Source organism: Microcaecilia unicolor, unplaced genomic scaffold, assembly GCF_901765095.1.
Source record: "Microcaecilia unicolor unplaced genomic scaffold, aMicUni1.1, whole genome shotgun sequence".
NCBI lineage: Eukaryota > Metazoa > Chordata > Amphibia > Gymnophiona > Siphonopidae > Microcaecilia > Microcaecilia unicolor.
The window spans coordinates 18,831-43,576 of NW_021963153.1; the positions used below are offsets into that span (position 1 = coordinate 18,831).

Sequence of the window (24,746 nt, forward strand, 5' to 3'; positions counted from 1 at the left end):
AGAAATCATGACTCCAGTACCTTATCAAAGGCAGTCTGTGAATGACACTGTGCCCATTCTTTCTCAACTCCAATGTGCCAGCAGGTACTAAGCTAACTAATAAGCTGTCAAATCAATTCTTTTTACATTTTAGGTATATGACACTCCACCCATCAGAAGCAAAACTTAGCTTCCTGTGATATCTCCTGAATTGTTTTGTTGGAAACAGGTTAAGATCTTTGTACATCAGACTACAGAAAGATGTTAAGCATCCCTTATATGAAGGAACGGTAAAAACAGCTCACTCAAGGGTTCCTGAACAGCCTGCAGCTCAGAGTGTTAACCATGCTCTTAGTCCTGGCTGCAAATCCTCACACCAAACCCTGGAGTCTGGCTGCTGTGAGGCCTCCAGACATTTTCTTTAGATTTAGGAACCACAGGCTAAAACCTCTACTCCCCATCCCTGCTGTGATCACTGAAGTTTGGGACTGGGGACCTCATCAGTTCCAGCTCCTCCTTTAGGGTTTTATTTACTAAGTGAGAAAATGAAAGCTTAGTAAAAACAGATTCTTGATACAGGTCAATGGCAAAAATATACAACTAACAGTTCCCCTCCCCACCCAGTCTCACTCCCCCCCCCACCCTATCGTTACCCAGTGTCTCTCTCTCCCCCCCCCCCCCCCCCCACCTCCATCCCACCTCTCTTTTCCTTATCCCACTATCTCCCTCCTTCCTGAAATCGAGCACCTTAACCTCTCTTTCCAGCTAGCCCTCAACATCCAGGAACCTAGTTCCTCCCACTCCAGCTGGATCTCAAGACCTAGCAAGGCAGGTGTCCCCCAAAGAGCCATCCCCCCAAGCCAGCTACCAACCCAGAAATTCCACAACTCCTACTCCCACAAGTCAATCAACCCCCACAGCTTTTACCCCTACAAGCCAGCCAGTCCTTTCCAGCTCCTACTCCTGCATGCCAATCCCTCCCCCCCAAAAAAATAAAAAACAGCTTTTATCCTTGAAGTCAGTCCATTCCCCAGCATATAAACCAGTCAGCCCCAACACCCCCCCCCTAACCCCCCCCCCCAAAGCCAGTCAGCTATTCCCCAGCCCTTAACCCCCACAAGTGTCAGCCTCCTCCAGCCTGTACCCCAGTATGCCATCCAGCCCACCCCCAACCCCTATCTGTACCCCTACAAGCCCTTATCTCCACAAGCCATCGGCCCCCTCCAGCCATACCAGTACGCCCAATCCACCTGGCCCTGAGCCCACTCCGCTCCAGTTCCAATTCCCCCCAGCCTTTACCCCCTGCACACACCAGTCAGCAGTCAACGAGGCCTCACGCTTAGCTCCCCTCCACACCAGTCAGCCTCCTTCCTTCCCCTAGCTGGTTCTCAGAACCATTCACCCTACTGTCTGCAGCGGCAAGAGCAGGAGCTTGTTGCATCACTAAACTATTTGTATATCTCGCAAGATCAGCTTGAGAGTTCTTGCTCCGTGTGGCTCAAAAGACCACAGCTCTGGCAGCTGAAAATCCCAGGTGCCAGAAGCAGATTTCTGATTTGTCGAGCCCTGTTGTAGTACATGCAGCTGGAGACCACTAGGTCCTGTCTTCATTTGTTCTGTGCACAAAAGCTAACTGAAGACACTGCTAGAAGGTGAAGCAATGTCACTGCAAGATGCTCTCTAGAGTTAGGTCTTCTTTAGGGTTAAGAGAGTCTGATCAGGACATCATCTGTTTCTTGGTTCTTTAAAAGCTTCTCACATGTTATTAAAACTCCGCCAACGATGTTTTGTCTGTAAACTCTTCCACTACCCAACCCATTTACCTCTTGATCATCAGTGACCGAACCAGTTCCATAAGATCAGACCTTAATAGCTGAAAAACATACCAAATACTCACTTTTTATTCCACCCACTGTAATGGATGAAGTACTTCACTTGTTTGTCCTTTATGGCAACCTTTACACACTACAGAAAAAAGCAGGGAAACATTTCAGAGACCAAACAAGTATTCATGGAAAAAAGCACTGTCAAGACTTGATTTAAGCATAAATCACAGATACTAAGACATTTATAGAAGAAAAGAGGTGCCATTCTGGGTCAGTGAGAGAAGCCAATGCAGACCACTTGCAAGTAGCCAGCAAATGCTAATGGGGAGCTTCATTCATTATTGCTCACTCCCAGTTGCCAGTGGTAAGAGGCAGCGATCCCCAGATCTCCCTGGCAATTGTAAAGTACTGTTAAAATTCTGACACTAGGGTTGTAAGGGGGTTACACTCTTATTATTGGTCAGCCCTGGCTTAACAGTACATGACAGCCACGGCCCAGCTATATTCTGAAATCTTAAGATACAGAATTAATTCCTACGCATCTGGATGTAGTCTAGGTTGAGGTGAAGAGATGTGATATGACATATTAGGTAATTCTTTTGCAGATTTGGGAGGTGATTTTAAGTAATGGGGTTGATAAGGATTTCATATGTCTGAGTCTACTGATGTTTTTGCACCGCCCTGAAATATAAAAAGCAGTAAAAAATGTCTTATTAGAACTAAATGAATTCTTTTTAATAGGCCTGTCTTCTTCAGAATCACAGTCTTTCGTGCAGCTTCTGGTCTAAGGCCAACCTGCACCTTCATTACTAAGGAAAACTCTGCACTATGTCACACAGTAATGTTGCTCATGTGTAACAGATGTTTTCCAAAGGATTAGGGTGGGTGACATTATCCAATGGCACAAGGGCAGAACAGATTTACCATAGCTCAAAACTTCATAGTTTGAAGCATGTGCAGCAGGTCTCCTCAGCCAGTTGCAAAACTCAATGAATTAGGCAACTCCTGGGAAGGAGAGAGAGAGACTGTGTGTCTGATTTTATTTATTTCAGCTGCTAAGCAAATGGAAGGGAAATATAGCAGAGAGTGAACAGGTATGGACATTGCAACAAGTACAGGTCAAGGAGGCAGAGGAGAATCAGCTATCTTCACCATATGCGAGCTGAAACAGCAAGGACAGAAGCAGCATTTGGGAGCAGTGGAGTAGGTTGGACAGAATCTGGAGCATTATGGAACAGTCCTTTAAATACGAGGGTGAGATTCTTATGTTTGAGGCATACAGAGAAAGGAAGCCAGTGCTCAGATGGTATCATGATTGAAACACTGAGTGTTGTGCAACAGTTTGACAGAGGTAGATTAAACAGGACTGATTCACAGAACACAGTTGCCTGTGAGCAACATTGCTTTTTCCATCAACAAACAGAACTGAGTCAGGCACACAAGTGGGTGACTCCCAAGCTTAGGGCTACTCGGACTCTCTGTACTTTTCACAGTTTTAAGAAGAGCCCACACCGACAGAATGCAACAGTTGTTAGGTCAAAAGGCAAGAACCCTTATTTCATCATCCTCACTTTAATATTCCCTTATCTCTTGTTTGTCCTGTTTGTCTGTCCTAATTAGACTGTAAGCTCTGTCGAGCAGGGACTGTCTCTTCATGTTCAGGTGCACAGCGCTGCGTACGTCTAGCAGCGCTATAGAAATGATGAGTAGTAGTAGTAGCAGATGGCCAGAACAGCTTCACTGAAGGTACTGTCTGCTGCTGAAGCTTGATTCAGGCAGTATGCAAAGTAAAGACATGAAGAGAGCATTGCTTTGCAGATAGATGGTAACAAGCTATGTAGAGCCCAACCAAACCCAGGATCTTCAGTTTCAGCTGAAAACAAATCCGCAACTGAAATTGGCCGCTCGGTTTCAGCAAAAACTGAAGCCAAAAATGAAACCGGCCAGGCCCCACCCCATGCCACTCAACACATCCAGCCTTCCCACCTCCCCCCAGCTTACCTCAGGTGCCCTGGTCATCTAGAGGCCTACCCAGTTCAAGGGCAATTCACAGTGAGTTACAAAATGGCCACCATGGCCTTCAGCCGCAGTCTTGTGAGACTGTCGCTGAAGGTCTTGGCAGCCATCTTGGGACTGGAGCTGGTATAAGCAGGAGCAAAACTGAGGCTGTGTATGGCAGCAATAGTGGGGGGGGGTGGGAGAGTTTTTGGGCTGGTTTTGGTGCTGAAACTGACATTCGGTCAGTCTCTAAAGCTATGCAGACTTTAGCAAGGTTACAGAGGCTGCAGTAGCTCTGAACTGATGTGACTTCGCTCTATATCTGAAAGGAGCATCTACTTGTTGAAAGAGTCGAATGCACAAAGCTAGCCAGTTCGCCAGTGTTCTTTGTGTGACTGGTGTGCCAGTCCTGTTGGGATCGAAAGGAAATAAACAACTGCATAGACTTTCCGACTGACTCAGTTCTTTTACGGTAGAACGCGAGAGTGTGCTTACAATTCACACTGTGAAGGGCTTTCTCAGTGGGTTTTTACAGGGATGTGAAAAAATATTTACGTACCTCCCTCCTGATTTCCCTTATTACTGTATATATGTCACACTGAATGGTTTCTGATCTTTAATCAAAATGCAATATTAGACAAAGGGAAGCTGAGTAAATACATAAATTTTAAAAATATTACTTCATTTAAAGAACAAAGTTATCCAACACTCATATCATCCATATGAAAAAATAACTGCTCCTTTAATTACTCAACCAACTGACCATATTTAATTCATAATTAGATTCAGCCAATTGAACACAGGCAAACTAAATCCAAGGCAGCCCTGTTGTATGTAAACCTCTCTATATATATAATTTGAAAGTGAAGCAGGCCACCACAACATTTTAACAAGAACGTTATGACATGATCAAAGGGAATTCCAGAAGAGATATTTCTCATATCAGCCTGGAAAGGGTTACAAAGCCATTTCTAAAGCTCTGGGATTCCACTGAACCACAGTGAGAGCCTTTAGCTCCAATTGGAGAAGACTTGGAACAGAGGTGAATCTCCTAGGAGTGGCTGGTCTGCCAAAATTACTCCGGGTGCAGCAACGACTCATCTGGAAAATCACAATATATCCCAGAAGAGCAGCCAAAGCACTGCAAGCCTCAGCTAAGGTCTGTGTTCATGACTCCAAAATAAGAAAGAGACTGGGCAAAACTTGGATCTGAGGGAGATTAGCAAGGCAGGAACTGCCACTATCCAAGAGTAACATCAATGCTTGTCTCAAATTTGTAACAAACACAACTGGATATCTAAGCCTTTTGCACTATGGACAGATGAGTCAAAAGTGGAACTCTTTGGATAACACAGGTCCCCATTAGAACTGGCATAAAGCAAACACAGCATTCCACAGTAAGATCATCATAGCCACTGTCAAAATGGTGGTGGGTAGTGTGATAGTATGAGGATGCTTTCCTACCTCAGGACCTGGAAAACTTGCCATTATTGAAGGAACTGTGAATTATGCACTGTCCTAGAAAATTCTGAAGGAGAATGTCTGGTCATCTGTCCATGAGCTGAAGCGGAAGTATAATTGGGTTAAACAGCAAGACAATGATCCAAAACACAAAAGCAAGTCTACATCTGAATGAATGAGGAGAAACAAAATTAAAGTTCTGGATTGGCCTAGTCAAAGTCCTGACTTGAACCCAACAGAGATGCTGTGGAAAGACCTGAAACAAGCAGGTCATGCTCGGTAACCAAAGAATGGGTCTGAATTAAAGCAGTGAAGCAAAGAGAGTGGGCTAAGATTCCTCAACGGCAAATTACAGGGAAGTGTTTGATAGCAATCACTGCAATCAGCTATCAAGTTTTAAATAAATGAATGAATGTTATGTGTCTACTCAGGTTCCCTTTGGGTAATATTGCTTTTTCAAGATCAGAAACCATTCAGTGTGTCATATACAACGCAATAGGGGAAATTGCTGTTTTAAATGATTTTGGAAAAATGTAAGAAAGTACTACTATTTTCATTGATATGGAATGGTGATGCTGCCTTTGGCAAGAATTTAGGGTGTGTTAAAAAAAGCAACCTTGTCAAGAGTTCATAGGTTACCAATAATTGAAGCTTGCTCACCCTTCTAGCCAAGGTTACTGCAATGAAAGAGCACATCCTAGATGAAGAAATTCAAAGAAGAGGACTCTAATGGCTCAAATGATGGTTTCATTAATGAAATTAGTACCAGTCAAGGTCTGAAGGAATGAAGAGGGGAGCTTCTGTACAGGAGACTTGAAATGGAGATGTCACTTCATGAAATATGACAAAGTACAGTGGGAAGCTGGGAGGTTATCTACTGGAGCATGGTAGGCAGAGTGCGCACCGGGGTTTTACTTTCTTACTGAGTATGTTTGAAGGTCTCACTGATAACAGAAGTGCAGATACATATACTGAAAAACAGCAGGTAGACACTTTGCAGGATTGTGACCATTAGCATAACACCAAGTAGCAAATCAATTCCATTTGAAAGAGTAGCTACATCTAGTAGATAGTCTCCTGGCAGCTACAAAATATCCTGAACAGGTTGCGGTAAACCAAACATTGAGATTATTTAATTTCCAGCTTCTGAGGGCCACAGACTTCAAGTTAGGATGAAGAAGAGCTCTCCTTCTTGACTTATCAGTGTCGGAAATAGATTGAGCTTCGTGGAGGTATAAGAGCCAACCGCTTGAAAGTGAAAACCAGTTCTGCTGAAGCCTGTAGGGTACAATAAGAATCATGGTGCTGGCCCTCTGCTGAAACTAGTGAAGAATTTTTGCAATGTAGGGGATTGGCAGGTCCGTGGGGACAGAAGGACAGAGCAAAAGTTTGCGCTAACTGCCACCGGCTAAATTAGACCTGGATATTTAATTATGGGCCACATCCAGGCACCAGCATTGAATATCCAGGTCTTCTGCGAACCTGAAGTTACACGGGTGCCAGCCGGTACTCGAATATTTAATTGGGCAAATATAAAACTGCATTTCATGTGGCCCTATCTGCCAGATTAGGTATGTGGGTACCAGCATGAATACTGCTAGTGCCCGCATAACTTCTGGGTCTGCCCTGACCCCTCCACGGCACTGACAGATTTTGCTGAGGTGGCTAGAGCCGATATTCAGCAGCACTGTTCGGTTAAGAACTGCTGATCATCAACAACTGCCTCAGTGTGGTTTTAGTTGGCAAGATCATCTCCTGCACACGTAAACCATGTTGAGTATCAACCCCTTGGTGTTTTTCTGCTGGCAAAAAGGATGATCTGAGATGTTTTCCCATTCTTAGAAAATGGAGTTGAGAAGCAGTGTGTTGAAGGAGTCTGCTAAGCTTGTCAGCTATTTGGTTTTGAACTCCGGGGATATAAGTCCCTTGAATGTTTATATGGTTGGCTATGGTATATTCACCAATTTTTGCTGTCTCTCAATCCAGAGGCAGAGAGCCTGTTCCTCCTTGTTGTTCACCAAAGCAGCAAAATGCTCAAAAATCAGTGAAAAGAGTAGGACAAACATTAAAATAACTCAGCCGTCCTTAATCATTTTCAATTGTCAAGCTGGAATTTATAAGCAATTATACATGAAATTATACATGAATCTAACAGTTGAAAAGACCTTCACAAGATAAAATCCCTACTTAGTCCAGACCAATGTTCATAATGTCAGTCATATAAGCCTCCTCTTCCGAAACATCTTATCACTTGTATATTCATCTTCTAAAATAAAATCAACTTCAGTGTCCATTTCTTTTGTGTCACATCACTCTATTCCAACCACTGTCCATGTCCACCATAAACAAATCTATAATCGGTCAACTACTAAATGTAAATGTTTTGTTGGGAAAGCTTTGATTCATACTGTTCACTAGAGCAGGAAAAACAAACCAAGAAGCTGAGGAGACTATCACGCTTTGGAAAGGCCGCACATGCTCAGAACTGTGAACTCAAGTGTTCCTGACTCAATCTCGCTTATCGATGAAAAATTTGATGAAAATGACAACACGGCAGTTCTCAAGTCTTTATTCCACATCAATGACAATGAACTGAGCCACTAAATCAGAAAAGGATGTATATGTAAGACTGAATTATATACTAAACCACATGCTAAAGAACGCATTCTTTCCTATCCTGTCCAAAAAAGTATGGGCATATCACAGAGATGATGCATTCCAAGCTCCATGAAGGAGAACGAGCTTTGCCGGTATAAAAAGCACCCCAACATTCACAAGTGGAAGAAAACTGTGCCCCTAGCCTGATACAGAATATTACAGGAAGCATTGCACAGTAGCTGCTCTCTCACTCCTACCACCACTTTCAACTGAAAGAGTCAAAGAGAAAATTATACCTTAGCTTCATAAAGGAGAGGTCCGTGGAAACACAGCACACGCTCACCTGCAAGAGAAGGTGAAAAGGTGCTTTCAGTTAAATCTGTTGAGCTGAAAGGAAATACACACACTTCCACTGAAAAGCTAAGGCAGAACAGAGAAACTGAGACAGCCTTTTCAAACTTGTTGGCACTGGAATTTAAAGACAGGGGCTGTGGTGCAATTCCTTTCCTGATGTTTCAAAGCGTAGCTTCCAAGACACTGATATACTTTGTAAGCACAGGCATAAGACACCAGCGACCTACTTCAGCAGTACAAGCAGAGAGTGCAAGCTGGGATCATCAGGAGCATAAAACTCAGCAGCACAAGTACAGCATGAGCTGGGAAAGAAAGTGGCACGGACACAAGCAACCTATTCCAGCTGCACAGAGCATGAACTAGGATACAGTGTGATCACTGACTCTTCAGAAGAGGAGGATCCTTTAGTATCCTTACTGTCTTTCCTGGAAATATTGCTATGAAACAAAACCCCTAATATCAGGCAGCGCTTCTCACTAGCATCGGCCTGCATTCTGCCTCGACTAGTGCCCGCATAACTTAATTGGCAATGGCATATTTGATTTCTGAGCACAGGATCCACTCCTCATGCCTGTGAGGTTGTGTTACAATTATTATGTCACAGCAACATCTACTTGGCAGGCTTAGGGATAAATCCCCAGAGTAGCTGTCAATGGAGGTTCATGAATGAACTGGAAATCCAAAGTAGGAGGGAACTAGCAGACCAAACATTTTATGCACCCCTACTATTCAGAACCAACATGCTGATGAATCCTCTGCCAAACTGAGCTAATAAATGGAGTATCTCAGCTCCTAACTACTTTAAATACAAATCATTCTCAGCATACGTTTTGCCCTAGAATTCAAATGCTCTGTAGTCCTCTTGAAAGGCTGCAAATTCGGGAAAAATAAACATCAAATCCCAACAGCAGGATTTATAAACAATTAAAAATTGGAAAAATTAACTCCAGCAGCAAAGAGTTGAAACATTTGCATACACTGCTCCATATTCAATTCAGAGAAATGCTCTTGACTGTTTTAACTGTATTTCACGTGTTCTTACTGAGACATATCTGAGCTACTTTCATTGAAGTTTTTTTTCCATTTGCACAGAATAGTTAAAAAAACAAAACACTTTTTTTTATAAGGCCATCTATGTAAGCTTACTCCAGTACATTGCCGGCCTGCCTACCCAATCATACTCCAGTGACATGTAAGGAGCGAGTAAGAGCTCTACAGCTTTCAGGTTACACATGTTCAGTGAACTACTAAAAGAGCTTCCCTCTTCCCATGCTGGCAGCGCTCTACTCTATGCCCTATAAAGGGAAAGCCGGAGGTCAGGAAAGGAACTGGGCAGACTAGACAGATCTTCCAGTCCTTATGGGTCACCCAATTCTCCGTTTCTATGTGGGTAAGCTCAGAAGAGCTCGTAGGCTCTGATAAACTGCACGTACACGGCCCTACCCAAAATAGTCTTTATATGAACATAGACCAGATCTCTTGACTTACTATCTAACAAACGAGCAACAGAGCAAGAAGCTACCTTTCATACTTTCATTCTGCAGGTACAATGCCCTCTTCTGTTACTGCTTCACCTGCTTGTCTCTATCCTCAGGATGTGCATTTTCATGATTGTATGTTCTTGCTAAAATATTTCATCAACACTTCCCATAGGAATGAGTCTTTCCCACCACCAAGCTTCCAGCCTGAGACACCCAAATGCAAAATAACTTAAATCCACATACTTCTCAACCCTAGCAGGGAAAAATCTGGTGTGTCCTTACTAAAAAAAAACTTGGCGATGGTGTAAAATGTCCTTCAAAAGCAGGGGGAGAGTTTTGATTTCTACCTGTGAGAAAAACAAACAGATCAGAAGCAGAAGTCCTCAGTCTGACTGGTGAGCTGCAAGAGTTGAGAAGTATGAATTATACAAATTAAATGACAACTGTACAGAGAATTAACCAATATTTGACAGCAGTTTCTACCTGGCTACGTGATAATGTTAGCCAGTCTGAGGGGAGGTGTAGTCCAGCACAAAATGTCCATTTAATTATGGATGGGACTCCTCTTCCAGTTAGCTCACAGGTTCAGGGTTTACACAGTGACTTGCAAAAATTGCTCTGCTGTCTAAAAAACACAATTCAAAATGAATAAAAGTAGGAGTTTGTTTTTATGGATAGCTACAAAACATACTCTACACATCCAATATGAAAGAACAATCAGTTGTGGGGTGTTTCTAGGTTCCCCTCTGTCTCGATTTTGGGGAGGGCATGCAGGTGCTAAGTGTTACATGCATGTGGATATAGTGGTGCTCATCCCTTTTCAGGAAACCTTGGCACAAACATACTCCTTTTTATTAAAACAAGTGTTATGGCAACAGATGTTTTCATAGGTGTCCACCATCTTAATGAAAAATTGTGTCTTACCTGATAATTTTCTTTCCTTTAGTCGCAGCATGAATCCAGAGAGTTGTGGTTGTGTCCATCTACCAGCTGGTGGAGATAGAGAGTGCTGAATTTGCATTGTCTTATAGGTTGGAATGTTCCTTGGTCAGTCAGTATTTCTCATAACAAAGCAGAAGGAAACAGAATTATAATATTTCTCCTTCCTCACAGGGAAACTTGATAAGCCAAAAACTGCGAAGATGTAAATTGATTACAACCATCCCGCTAAAAAGTAACAATGGAGAAATACAGCCATAACCAATAGGAACCGCCAAAAATCAAACAGGGTGGGGACTCTGGATTCATCTGCTGCGACTAAAGGAAAGAAAATTATCAGGTAATACATAATGTTTTGTTCCTTAGCGTCAGCGGATGAATCCAAAAACTTGCGGGATGTAGCAAAGCAGTCATTATGTACGAAAACTCCTGCGGACAGTACTGATACTACAAAAGAGGCAGCCGACCGAACAGAGATACCCAAAGGGTAGGGTCTGGAGAAAGTATGCAAGGAAGACAAGACCGCTGCCCTACATTTTCTCTAAGAAAAACAGATGGTACTGTCCCAAAAATGGGTACAGTTCAGACAGATGCCCAGAATCTGGCCGAAAATACTTAACCCGCTATCAATTACGTGGACGTGATAGCCTCCTTGACCCAGCTAGCAGGGTCGCAGAAGCCCTATGATGTTTAGAGGTCCTGAGCTAAGCATGAACTAATGATATGACCAACAGTACTTGTGGTCACTGTTCAATAGTGCCAAAGAACACAGAGAACGTCTAGCTAGCAGGAAGAATTAAAGGCCAACTGAGAACAAAAGCAGACCCCTCTGAAAATGAGAAGTGGATGTAGTGCCCCGACACCCTGGCAGCACAGGATGAAGGCACAAGCTCCAAAATCTCGCTAGGACTGATCCCCAGCACTGGGATTAAAACTAGGCCGCCCCGGACGATAGCACCTGGTATCTTTAGAATGAGGTTGAGCAGAACCCAACAGCCAGAGCGTTCAGCCTCGGCAGTAAAAGATGCTGAGTTGATTAGCCACCGAGAGTATTCGCCGACTTTGCTAAGCCCTCAAATAACAGTTTGCTTGTAAAAGGGAGCATAAGGAAGCACCATGCTAGGCTGGAACAGTCGCCCAGTGGCGCCAGCATAGCCCAGGACAGGCTGGAGCCACCAAATACTCCTGCTTGGATGCTGCCGAAACAAGACATACAAGAAATCCGCCAAAGATGCCACCATCAACTCTACATCTGGCAACACTAGAAGGTGTCAACTGTCGAAGTCCTGGAAGAATTCTGAAATCTGTAGCACCCAGCTACAGCACTCCCTAGCAACACAGTAGCTGCAGAAAACTGCCCACCGAGAGAGAGATAATTCCGAAATGTCTACAGAATGGAGCGCTGGAACTAACAGCTGCAGCTGAGCTGGAGGGTCCCGTAGAGGGAGACTAACAGAGAAGCCTAAGAGTTGAGCAGGAACTACAGAAGTGGTCTGCTGTGGAATCTGGCAGCTGGAAGCATGTTGAAGATAGAGGCCAAAAGACAGAGGACATTGCACTCAGGCCTTGAGCAAATTCCCAGACTCCAGGATCTGGAAGGGAAAGTAGAACTTGACTTGGGTGTGAATGTGCTGCTGGACAGCAATGGGAAGACATGACTGCTCTCCAGCAGCACATTAAATATAAAATAGCACTCCCAGACACTCCAAGATGTGCTGTGGAAACAACCGCCTCTTAGAGAAATAAAATTCAACACCTACAAATCGAAGAAAAACAGCTATCCAGGTAAGAGTCGCAAAATCAGCCAAAGGGTCGGTATGGCCGAGCCTGCCACTGATGCTTGCAAAAAAAAGGCTGTCACCACCACCAGGACCTGAAACAAAAATGTAGAAATGCTGAATGAAATGAACATAAAAGGATAATGGCCTCCAAGGTGTAAAACCAGAGAAATCTTCATCCAACTGAATCAGCGATTGCTAAAGTCTCCTGTTCCTGGCCAAATCCAAAGGCCTCTATTCTATCCTCATCCTTCTTGATCTATCTGCTGCTTTTGACACTGATCACCGCCTACCCCTTGAAACACTGTCCTCACTTGGATTTCAGGGCTTCTTATCTCTCCCATCGTATTTTTAGTGTATACTCTGGTGGATCCTCCTCCATTTCTATCCCACTATCAGTTGGTGTACCTCAGGAATCTGTCCTGGGACCTCTTCTTTTCTCCATCTATACTTCTTCACTTGGCACTCAGATCTCATCCCATAGTTTTCAGTATCACCTTACGCTGATGACTCCCAGATCTACCTCTCCACACCAGAAATTTAAGCAGGGATCCAGGCAGAAGTATCAGCCTGCCTGTCGGACATTGCTTCCTGGATGTCTCACCGCCATCTGAAACTAAACATGACTAAGACTGAGCTTCTTATCTTTCCCCCTAAACCAACCTCTCCTCTTCCCCCATTCTCTGTCTCTATGGATAACACTCTCATCCTCCCTGTCTCATCAGCTCGTAACCTGATGGAACCTGCAGAGGTGATCTGCTATACTGAAACCAGGGGAGACAACCAAGACCCCATCCTTGGAGGCAGGGAAGGCCCTGGGAGGCCTGGAAGTTGAAGCCAAATCTGTCCTGACAGCCCGAACAGTGGTTAGCTTGAGTTGAAGAGGGAACCCTGAAGGTTAGATTTGTCTGGTGTGGAGCACTTGGGCTCACCACCGCAAAGATGAAACTGAGAGGAATAACAGGAGCTTGAGGCAGGCTATGCAACTTCCAAGGCTTGGAGTCTCTAGAGCCATAACCAATCAAACCAGATCTTCCCTGAATAAAAGCTTACCCCCAAGAGGAAGCTTGCCAACTGGGAGCTAGGCATTGAGCTGCTGAAGTGACACCTAAGCAAGAACTGTCTTGCTGCTGAGTCACAAAGAGGCTGGGGAGGTCATGCCCTAGAACTGGCCGGCATGGATGACAATTGGCACTAGTTAGCAAGGCTGAGAGTCACTGCCAGCCAGAGCACCAGAATCCGCCTGTTTGCATCATAGTTCCCTATTGACAGCAAGCTGTAAAGGGACTGAATCAGCAACCTCTAGATCTCTGTGCCCACTCCCTGGATGCACCTCTACAAGGAGTGCAAGCTGGCCAATACAATGAAAAGTAATGCAAGTGCCCGAGAAGCCATAGGCCAATCCAGCATCAGGGTATCGTACCCGAGAGCCAAGCTACCATGGAAAAGCATAAAAGGAAGCTGAGTATAGAAATGGAGTGCAATGTGTCACAGCCATTCAAAGCCCTGCCTCCAGATTGCCCTGAAAGCGGAAGCCAGGCTCGTTGCCCACATCTGGGTGACCACCAGACACTTCTTTTTTTTTTAAATCTTTTATTTATCCTTTTAAACATTTTACAAGCTTTTATACTTGAGCAATAAAAACAGATTAATTGACTTACAAAGAAAATTTCTTACAAGAAATTAAAGAAAAAGCATCTTATCTTAGACCACCATAACGGGGGGAGTATGCCGATAACTCAGGAGAAGAGATTACAAGTAATAGTAATATAATAAAGTAAGGCTTAACGGATATTACCATTGTATATCTTCATTACTTTCCCTAGATTTAATACAGATTGGCTTCAAACAGTTTTCGTAATATTTTTTTGTGCAATAAATTGTTTTAAGTGATCCGGTATAAAGAAAACATATTTTACATCCATATATTTTATAATGCATTTACACGGATAGTTTAAATTAAAGGAAGCCCCCAATGTCAAAACAGCAAAAATTCATTTCTTTTTATTTGTGTAGCTTTAGTGATGTCTGGGAAAACCCAGATTTTTCCCCCATAAAAGGGGTTTTGCAAATTTCTTAGAGCCAGTTTCCTCACTAGCTCCAAGTCCTGTTGAAACACAAATGATACCAAAAGGGTTTGCCTATCAGTTATAGAGGTCAAAGAAGTTTCCAAAAGTTCTGAAACATTTAAATCACTTTGCGGAATCTGTGGCTCATCGTTTGTTCTTTTTGATGGTAAATAATAAATTTTGTTCAAAGGTGGAAAATTATCAGAGGTAAACTTTAAATTTTCCACCACAATTCACCAGGTATTTAAAAAACGCTTGAGGATATGTGATGGTCCTTAAAGTTGTAACATGGAACGTGGGAGGCATCTCATCGCCGATTAAACGGCAGAAGATCCTTCACGCACTCCATAAGCAACAGGTATCAATAGCAATGCTTCAGGAAACACACTTAACAGCTAAAGAACACGAGAAATTATGTCGATGGTGGGTAGGATCATATTATGATTCACCAGCACTGGGGAAAAAAGCAGGGGTAATAATACTAATCAAGAAAGGGATTCATATTACTACACATAAGATCATAGCAGATAAGGAAGGAAGATATGTGTTGGCACACCTGACAATAGAGCGTCAACCAATGGTTTTGTGTAATGTATATGCTCCAAACACTTACAACAAAGCATTTTATAAAAAGCTTCTGCATCACCTAACGGGTCTGGAAGGAGTTCCATTGTTGTTAGGAGGAGATTTCAACGAAGTGGGAGACCCCAAACTAGACAGGTCACAGGGGGACAAAAGGAGGGGAGCGGGAGCAGAATCTAGAGGAATTGGACTGTTGAGTGGGGTTCTTGACCTGGTGGATGTGTGGAGAACACTACATCCGTTGGAGCGAGATTACACTCACCTGTCCCGGGCGCATGCCACCATGTCAAGGATTGACTACATTTTTATCTCCCGTTCACTATTTACGAAAATCCGCAAGGCGGAAATAGGACCCATAAAAATATCAGACCACGCAATGGTAATGGCCATGTGGGAGCCCACAGAGAGTAAATCTAGTTCATACCAATGGAAGTTCCCTACAAGGCTATATAAAGATAGGAAATTTCGGGAATTTATACTAGCCAAATATAGACAGTTCCAAGACACTAATCAGGAGCATAGGACAACTCCCATATTATACTGGGACACAGCAAAGGCGGTATTAAGAGGTGAGATTATTGCATACACAAGCCACCAGAAAAAGATATGGGAGAGGGACATACAAAGGTTGGAAAAAGATATTACCCGACTGAGACGCGAGTATGGACACCACCATAATATTCTGCTGAAAGCTAAGCTTCTAGAAATGCAGCAAACACTAAATGAGAGAATACATGATAAAACACAAAAGAATCATATGTATTATAGGTATCACTTATACAAATTTGCAAATAAAAGTGGTAGGATGATGGCCAGGATGGCAAACCCAAGACAAGGAAATTACAAAATAAACGCGTTATACTCTTCGAGAGGGGTATTAGAAAATAAGGATGATTGTATAAATCGTATCATGCAAAAATATTATCAGAAGCTTTATGCTTCACCTGACCCGCCCCCAATGGACAGTGAGATATATCTAGCAGGGCAGGATCTTCCGCAGATAGACGCACAGAGCCTAACCATGCTGAATGCTCCCATGTCTGTTGAGGAGGTATTATGGGCAATACAGCAAGCACCCCTAGGAAAGGCCCCAGGCCCTGATGGATATAGGGGAGAATTATATAAATTGATGAAGGAGGAAGTAGTAGAACCCCTTACTGCAATGTTTAACACGATAGTGCAAGAACAACGAATGCCCATGTCATTACGAACGGCGCAGATTATAGTTCTTCCAAAGCCAGGGAGAGATGTACAAAAACCTGAATCATACAGACCTATTTCGTTATTAAATTTTGAAGCAAAATTGTTTGCAAAAGTCCTGGCAAACCGCCTGTCCCGAATACTACCAGATGTTATAGAGGACTCGCAGGTAGGATTTGTACAGGGCAGAACCATCACTAAAAATGTAAGGAAGATATTGGTAACATTGGAGGAGGTATCTACAAAGGCCACACCATCAATATTAGTCAGTTTTGACGCCGAAAAGGCGTTCGACAGGGTGGTCTGGGATTTTTTATTTGGCACGCTAGACGCGTATGGCATAAGAGGACCATTCCAGGATGCAATTAGAGCATTATATTACCTCCCACAGGCTCAGGTGTGGGTTAATGGAATTCTGTCCCCTTCGTTCCCTATCCATAGGGGGACCAGGCAGGGTTGCCCCCTGTCACCCTTATTGTTTGTGTTAACGCTAGACCCACTGCTTAGAGATATCCAATGTAACCCTGATGTGCAGGGAATCAGGGTGGGTACAAAAAACTTTAAAATAGCGGCTTTCGCTGATGATTTGTTGGCACATGTGACTTCTCCTGAAACATCACTGAAGGCGCTATTAGAATGTATGGCAGAGTATGGGGACTTCTCTGGCTTTAAGCTAAACCTGGAAAAATCAGAAGCCTTATGCAGGAAGGAGGCCCAAGTGGGAGAGTGGCACCGACAGCTTCCATTGAGATGGGCAGAGGAATCCTTTCGATATTTAGGGGTGCGATTAACTATGGATACTACCACTCTGTATAGGATAAATGTTGACAAGCTGTTACAGGATACCAAAAGGGTTCTGGAGAGATGGAACCACTTGCCTTTATCACTAATAGGCAGAATAAATCTCTACAAAATGATCATATTTCCGAGATGGCTCTATATCATGCAGGTGTTGCCAATCCATATATTAGGTAAAGATTTACGGAAATTAAATAGGATGTCTAGGCAATTTGTGTGGGGGGGGAAGAAGTCTAAAATGCGATTTGAATATTTATATGATGGATGGGCTCAGGGTGGGCTAGGTTTCCCCTGTATTAAGCGATATAATCAGGCGTGCCTTTTGAGACATATCAGGGATTGGACACTTAATACACATCAACACACACCGACGAACTGGGAGCGAGCGCTATTCGACCCCTGGCATTTGAACTTTCTTCTGCAGGCAAAACCAAAGAATTTGCCAACTACTTGTAGAAGAAGTATACTGTTGCAACCACTGCGACGTGTCTGGCAGTTCCTAATGCACAGCTGGAGACAAGACCCGAATGTTAGTGATCAACTTCCAATACAGGGGAATAGGGATTTCCCCCCCGGGTTAGAGAAAGGGATAATGGCTAGATGGTCGGAAATGGGCATCACTTTATTTGAACACTTAATGAATGAAGAGGGAAACCTGCATAGCTTTCAGAGCCTGCAGCAGAGACAGGTGTTGGCCCAGAAGGACTATTATACATACAGACAATTGCATCATTATTGGCATAGTTTAGATCAGGCAGCCCTGGGCACAAAATTGGGTCAGAAGATACGTGAATTCCTGGAGGGGGATGCACATGGACAGGTATCAATATCGAGCTTACATAAGGCCCTGGTCCCGCTAGGTCCTCCCAGAACATATGAGAAGCTTAAAGACACATGGAGCAAGGACTTGGGATATGAGTTGAAGGGAATAGATTTTGCAAAACTAATCAAAGGTATACCGGGGCAAGTGGGGGGAGCAGAATTACAAGAGAGTCAATTTAGGGTTATTCATCGAGGCTACATAACACAATCCCAGGCTGCAAGGGCGGGATGGAGCTCTGATCCCCAATGCCTTAAATGTCAAAGAGAGAGGAGCACATTTTTGCATGCATTTTGGAGGTGTGATAAAATTAAAACATTTTGGAAAGCGATACAGGAATACCTAGAACAAGTATTGAGGCAAAGGGTGCACCCCTCTTGGAGAGGAGTACTCTTGAACAAAAATAATGCATATGGGATATCGGATAAAAACTTGGAGGGATTTTTATGTAAAGCATATGCAGTGGGCAAAAAATGCATACTGAGACATTGGATGCAGGCAGACCCACCCTCTGTTTGGCTGTGGAGGAATAAGCTACATGAGCTAATGTTGTGGGAGGCAAGGGATGCATATGATAATTTGAGGAAAAGAAAGAAATTTCTTAATGTTTGGACTCATTATTTGCAAAATATATCCCACAGAGCCAGAAGTGCTATACTTAATAGATTAGGACCGATACAATGAAGTTATGAGCCCCTCGTGTAAGTGAATAAAGATTGGACAAGGTTGTACAAGAGTGTCAATAGGATGTATGAAGCTTTAATCCAGAGTGTAATGTTTCATTTTCTTTTGGGGGGGGGGGAGGGGAAGGGGTAAATGTTAAAAAAGTGATGGGATAGACATGCTGTCAGATAAGTTGCTGTTATAGAAATATTGATAAGTTATACACTGTAAGCATTTACTATGTTTGAATTGACGTTTGACCATCAATAAAAACCGTTTATACATAAATTTTCCACCAAATATCTTTTAAAAATATCCATAGGTGAATACACTGATATCCTAGGAAAATTTAACAATCGAAGATTCAATCTTCGGTTGAAGTTTTCAAAGTATTCAAGCCTGTTGTGAATTAATGTATTGTCCTGTATCAGCTTAACAGTTGTTTCTTTCATTTTGGTGGAATCAATATTCAAAAGATTTATTTGTTCATTGACTTCAGTTTTCATTGTAGTAAATGCAGTATTTAAATTCTGTACCTTTTCAGTCAATAAATCAATCTTGCTAGTTGAAGTCTTCATCGTATTATCCAAACGCTGGAGCACCTCCCATATCGTCTCCAGCGTTACCTTTGCATTCGAGGCCTTAGATGTTGTTGGTCTCTCCTGTAGAGCAATGATGCCCTCTGGCTCCGATGGCAGGGAAGCCCCGGCAAACAAACCGACTTTCTGGCCCAACGGTGGGGCGCTTACTCCGACTTCCGATGTCGGCGATCCACCCTCGAAGTCGAGCGTCGCCGGTTGCAAAGGTGGGCAAAGAGTTGGAGGAGACAACAACGTGTCTATACCCAAGATTTCGGCGTCTCCTAGCGCCATAATATCAGCAGGACCTCCAATCTGCTGAACAGTGGAGTGTCGCATCAGGAACTGGTCAAGCTTCTGCTGGGCGGGCGTTGATGTTAGCGCCGACTGGGCCACCGGTCTAACGGTCCCCTTTCTCTTGGTGTGCAGCATCATACAGGTATAAAAGAGAAAAAATCTTTAAAAGGAAAAACCCCAAGAGTAATTTCAATCTCCAGCAGCGTAGAGCTAGTTACCGATGCAGACTGATGGTACCGCCGCCATCTTGCTCCGCCCCCCCCCCCCCCCCCCCCCGTCCAGAATTTTTCGACCACCAGACACTTCTGACCCGCAGAGGGCCTGAGGTGACTGCTGCCATCAAGGAAGCCCCACGAGGAAATGCAGTCCAGCTGCATGCGGATTGGTTTTTGTACAGTTTGAGTTTTTTTATTTTTTCCAAACATCATGTACTGAGAGGAGTCCTGTGTCACTTACACTTGTCCTTACAGAACAGTAGTCAGAAGTCCCAAAAGGGAAAGAATGCTGTACGCATATGCAGCCAAGCAGCAAAAAAGGCATGAGCTAGACCCAGATCAATCAAACATATGTTGCCCTGAAAAACTAGACAACATGTGCTCCTGTTATAAAGGCAGCCTCTCATATACTGAGAAGCATGTTTGCCCTGTCGGTTTTATGAAAGAACTGAGAATTGAGACTGGAAGACCCTGTGCGTAACATGGTTGGTTTGGTCAATTTGTCACTGAAACTTGGAGCTGCTCTGATGCTCATGAGACTGCCAAAACTAAGCAGAAAGCATCTCATGCTGGCTGGCGCATAGGTGCATCAAAGTACAGGAGCTGCGGCCTCTTATACCATAAGAGATGCCATTACAAGCTGACAAAGTCAAAGGTGCAGCATTGAGACTGCATCCCAGGGCACTCTGTCTATAAGACCCTAACAACCTATCAGAGAGACGCAAGCCACAGGACCATATAAACAAACTAGTCTGGCATACATCACATCTGCATGTGCGTCGTTCCAGGAATGCCAGGAATCAGATAATTAGTCAGGAGACTGCGGTGGCTAAGCCCCAGCCCAGAGGCAAATATGGAACAAAGATGTGACGGAACCACCTCTGAGCCCAATCTGACCCTAGCATCGGAAAGGAAACAGGCGGCTGCAAGCAGAGGAAGGGCCTTGGGGAAACACCCAGGTGACTGCGCTGTAAAAACTCCTGAGTGGCTGGGTAACACCAGGCTCATGCAGGAGGAGGTCCCCTTTCTCTAAGCTCTCCTGCCGCCGGAAAGACCCCGTCTGCCCTGACCATGCCTCTCGCAGCAGACGTGACAAAATAGGAGCAAGTGAGAACTGAGCCGGACTCAATAAACCTAGACTCCGCTGTGTGATAGGGAGGAGACAGAGACAACCCCCAAGGCTCCCTTATCTGCAGTTAACAATACTGTCCGGGACCTGTTCCCTTGTTTGCTTGTTTATTTTTAAACAGTGTGACACTGAAGCAGGCAGAAAAACGGGAACAGGGCACTCCCCTCCCGGAGATGGTCCCAGACCAGCTGAACTGGCAAACAGACGTCGGAAAAAAACAAGGCACCCCAGCTCGAACACTGACAAGATGGCTGTCAAAGCCCAGTCAGTAACATGAAAGGGACCATCCCGCACTTCGTTTGTGCGGGAAAATGGTCAGGCCAACCCGAATACGATCACTGCAAACTGAAGAGAACCCACACAGTCCGCAGACAGACACAACTGTGCTCTCAAGCCTTGGAAAGCAGCAGCATCATGCACCTACTGCTGCAGTCAGCACAGAACCAGAAAAAAAGGAAACTGCACAGAAATTAAACACTCACCTGGGGAGGACTGCCTGCTGATCCACATGGCTCTCTGTCTTGAGCTGCCTGAGCCTGCTAGAGACACATAGCTACCTTCTCCACCTCTAGCCCTGATATTATGGGCACCAGCATCTCTACAGAAGCCACACATAGTTTTAATGCTTTTTTTCTTTTCTTTGCATGAGACAAATCCAATTGATCACTGCAGTGAGGAAGAAGAACAATGGAGGACAGCTGGACAGAGTATCAGGGTAGGGAGGGACCTGGGGTGACCAGGTGTACCTCCTAAAGGCAGCACCGCTCAGCAGCACACCCCTAGCTCAACTGAACTGAGAGACTCAGAACAGGAGCTGCTAACAGATGAGACCAGGAGTTTGTGTGAGAGAGACCATCAATCCGCCTGCTGGAGACAGAGAATACTGACTGACTAAGGAGCATTCCATCCTACAGAACAGTGCAATTCAGAGCTCTCTGTCTCTACCAGCAATGACCAAGGAGTATTCCATCCTATAAGACAGTGCAATTCAGTGCTCTCTATCTCCACCTGCTGATAGGTGGACACAACCCACAAGTCTCTGGATGTATCTACTGCCGACACTAAGGAAGTTGAGCTTAAACTGAATTCTGAAAAAAACACTTTCATATAATTGTATTCCAAGTGAATCCCAATCTTACAGGGATTTCTATCTCATTGGTATTATCATTGAAAGTGCTGGATGTTATTCTTGATTCTGCTTTCTTGAGGCACATAAGGACATGCCTATCAGAGGAACATGAGAATTTTAGTGCAGGCTTTAATTCAGTCCTAGCTGGACTACTGGGATTTCTTATGGGGCTCCAAGATGTAGGTGCCATAATCCTAGAATGGCTTCCATGCACCTAGTGCAAAGCTGCATTGATATGCCTAAATTTAAGCATGCCTATTTACAACAGGTCAATGGCTAGTGTCAGTTTGCGCACCGAAACGTGGCATGCAACATAATCATTTGGCCCACCCAAAACAGCGCCTAGTACTTAACACACGTAAATGCCAATTAGCGGTTCCTCTGACACGCATAAATAGTAGGCATCAAGTTACAGAATGAGGGATATTTGGTGTTACCTGTAAAATAGCTATCAAGGCTGAAACAGCTACAAAATACATCAAGGTTGATATTTAAGGGAAATATTAGAAATCCCACTTCTTATTCAATTACACTGCTTGCCAGTTTAGAGCAGTGTTAATTTTTTATTGTTCCACTCCTACCCTAGCTGAGATATTTAAACATCTCTGACCTCATGTGCACCTTTCTTTAAATTAGTCACCTTACTCTCTTATCCCTGTTTTATCTTTGCTTATACCCTACACTGTCAATTAAAATGCTCTATTACATATTGTGTTGACATAAGTAGTATATTATGCCATACTTTGTATTTGAATATTTTTACTGCTGTAATTCCTGTTGCTCATGTTTGATTTATTCTTACTGTACACAGTTTTTTCTTGTTAAGACCAGAAGTACTTCAGTTAGGTGCTTTGTTTTACCTAAAATTCCCCTGTACGTGTATTATTATCTGCCAGTCTGTTAAATATGTTTTTGGGACACTTTTTCTAGTTGCTAAAGGACTGAGGGGCATCAGATAAAGTATAACGCTTGCCTCCCCCCCCCCCTCCGTTTTCTTCTTTATTTTTCCTTTAATTTATCTATTTATTTCTCTTTAACCGCTATTGGCTCCTTTTATTGTGGGCTTGAACTGGAATTGAGAGATTAGTTAGTTATGGGAAGGTAGATCCTTTGTCAGAATTTCCTGTTATTCAAAATAATTTTTCTTGCTCACATCAGTTTTGCTGTACAAGTAGTATCTGATTGTTCATTTTGAAAGGCTTACAAATAACAAACACCTTCAATAACACAAACTTATCTCAAACACAAAAACAAAAGGACGCCCCATTAATTAACGGCCAGCAGACTGAAATGCTGTTGAAAGTTCTTTTTTCGTGCAGTGGAATCTACTGCCAGATGCAATCAAGGTGACTAAAATAGTGCAATACAAAAGAAGTTTGGGCAAGTTTCTGGAGGAAAAGGTCATTACAGGCTCCTTTTAGGAAGCGGCATTACTGATTAGCATGTGCTCAAGGCGAAAAAAACCATTCAATTCCGATGGGCTTCTTCGCATTCAGCGCAAGCTAATCGGTAGTGCCACTTCCTAAAAGAAGCCCTAAAAGAATTATTAAGCAGGTAGATTTGGGAGACCCATTGCTCACCCCTGGAAATTAGCAATTTTGGGATCTGCAAGGTAGTTGTGACAGAACTGGATACTGGGCTTGATGGACCTTGGTCCGAGTCAGCATGGTTTTTCTTATGTTCAACAGAAAATTCAGTTTCTTCATATCTACCTAACACCTAAGGTTCTCTGCAACATAGTAAGGGGAGAACACCTGAAAGGTTCAAGGTAGAGTCTTCACTCTACTGAGAAAAGTGCACATAAAAAGTTTACTGCGGCATGCTTAAAGTAACGAGAATGCAAATTAATGCCGCATTAAAATCACACGGCTCAGCACTAAATGTCAACTTTCCTGTCAGTGCCTGAGTGGAGATTGGTTCAGGCACTCACAGGAAAGCTGACATTTAAAAACAAACAAAACAATCCACATGCATGCTGTGCCATGCATCAGCCCCTTACCCCCAACCCGACACACCTCTTCCCACCCATCCCAAACATATCCCTGGTATCTAGCAGCACCCACCCAAACATCACATACCTGACACCTCCTTGCCCCTAGATATTTAAAAAAAAAAATCCTGGGTGGTCTAGTGGACCCCTGGCCCCCCTCACAACACAAACCCCTTTCCCCTAATGTTAACAAAAAAAGACCTGGAAGTCTCATAGAACTCCAGCACCCCCTTCCTCCTCTAAGTCCCATAAAAATCCCTGGTAGTCTAGTGGGACTCCCATCCACCTCCGGCCCCCATACCTTGAAGAAGACAGGAGAGATGTCCACTCGCTGCTGCCTCTAGGCACCATCTGCACAACAACAGTGCCCCTAGGCTTGGAGTGGGTGGGGGTCCCATTAGACTATCAGGGATTTTGGGGAGGTGAGACATGGTGATCCACTAGACCAACAGGGCATTTTTTTAACACTAAGAGAGGGGCAACATGACTCTCTTTAACACTAGGGGAAGGGGTCCACTAGATCACCAGGGATTTTTTTTAACACTGGGGGGGAGGGGTCCACTAGATCACCAGAGCCAAAGTTTCGGCCTGCCTCTCAGACATCGCTGCCTGGATGACCAACCGGCATCTGAAACTGAACATGGCAAAGACTGAGCTCCTTGTCTTTCCACCCAAACCCTCTTCTCCTCTTCCCCCACTTTCCGTCTCTGTTGACAACGCCCTCATCCTCCCCGCCTCTTCAGCCCGCAATCTAGGAGTCATTTTCGACTCCTCCCTCTCCTTCTCTGCCCATATCCAACAGACAGCTAAGACCTGTCGCTTCTTCCTCTATAATATTAGCAAAATTCGCCCATTCCTCTCT

The 24,746-nt window shown here is 43.9% G+C and overlaps 1 protein-coding gene across 1 annotated transcript in view; it reads right to left on the reverse strand.

Annotated features, from left to right (window-relative positions):
* LOC115459017 (mortality factor 4-like protein 1) overlaps window positions 1–24,746 on the reverse strand; it is a gene marked incomplete at its 3' end in the record, with an annotated part of 61,606 nt that overhangs the window by 4,748 nt on the left and 32,112 nt on the right. Inside the window, exons 2-3 of the mRNA XM_030188876.1 lie at window positions 8,159–8,205; window positions 1,877–1,944 (exon numbers count right to left, since the gene is read on the reverse strand). Coding sequence (XP_030044736.1) covers window positions 1,877–1,944; window positions 8,159–8,205 — 115 coding nt within the window. The remainder of the gene's footprint in view (window positions 1–1,876; window positions 1,945–8,158; window positions 8,206–24,746) is intronic.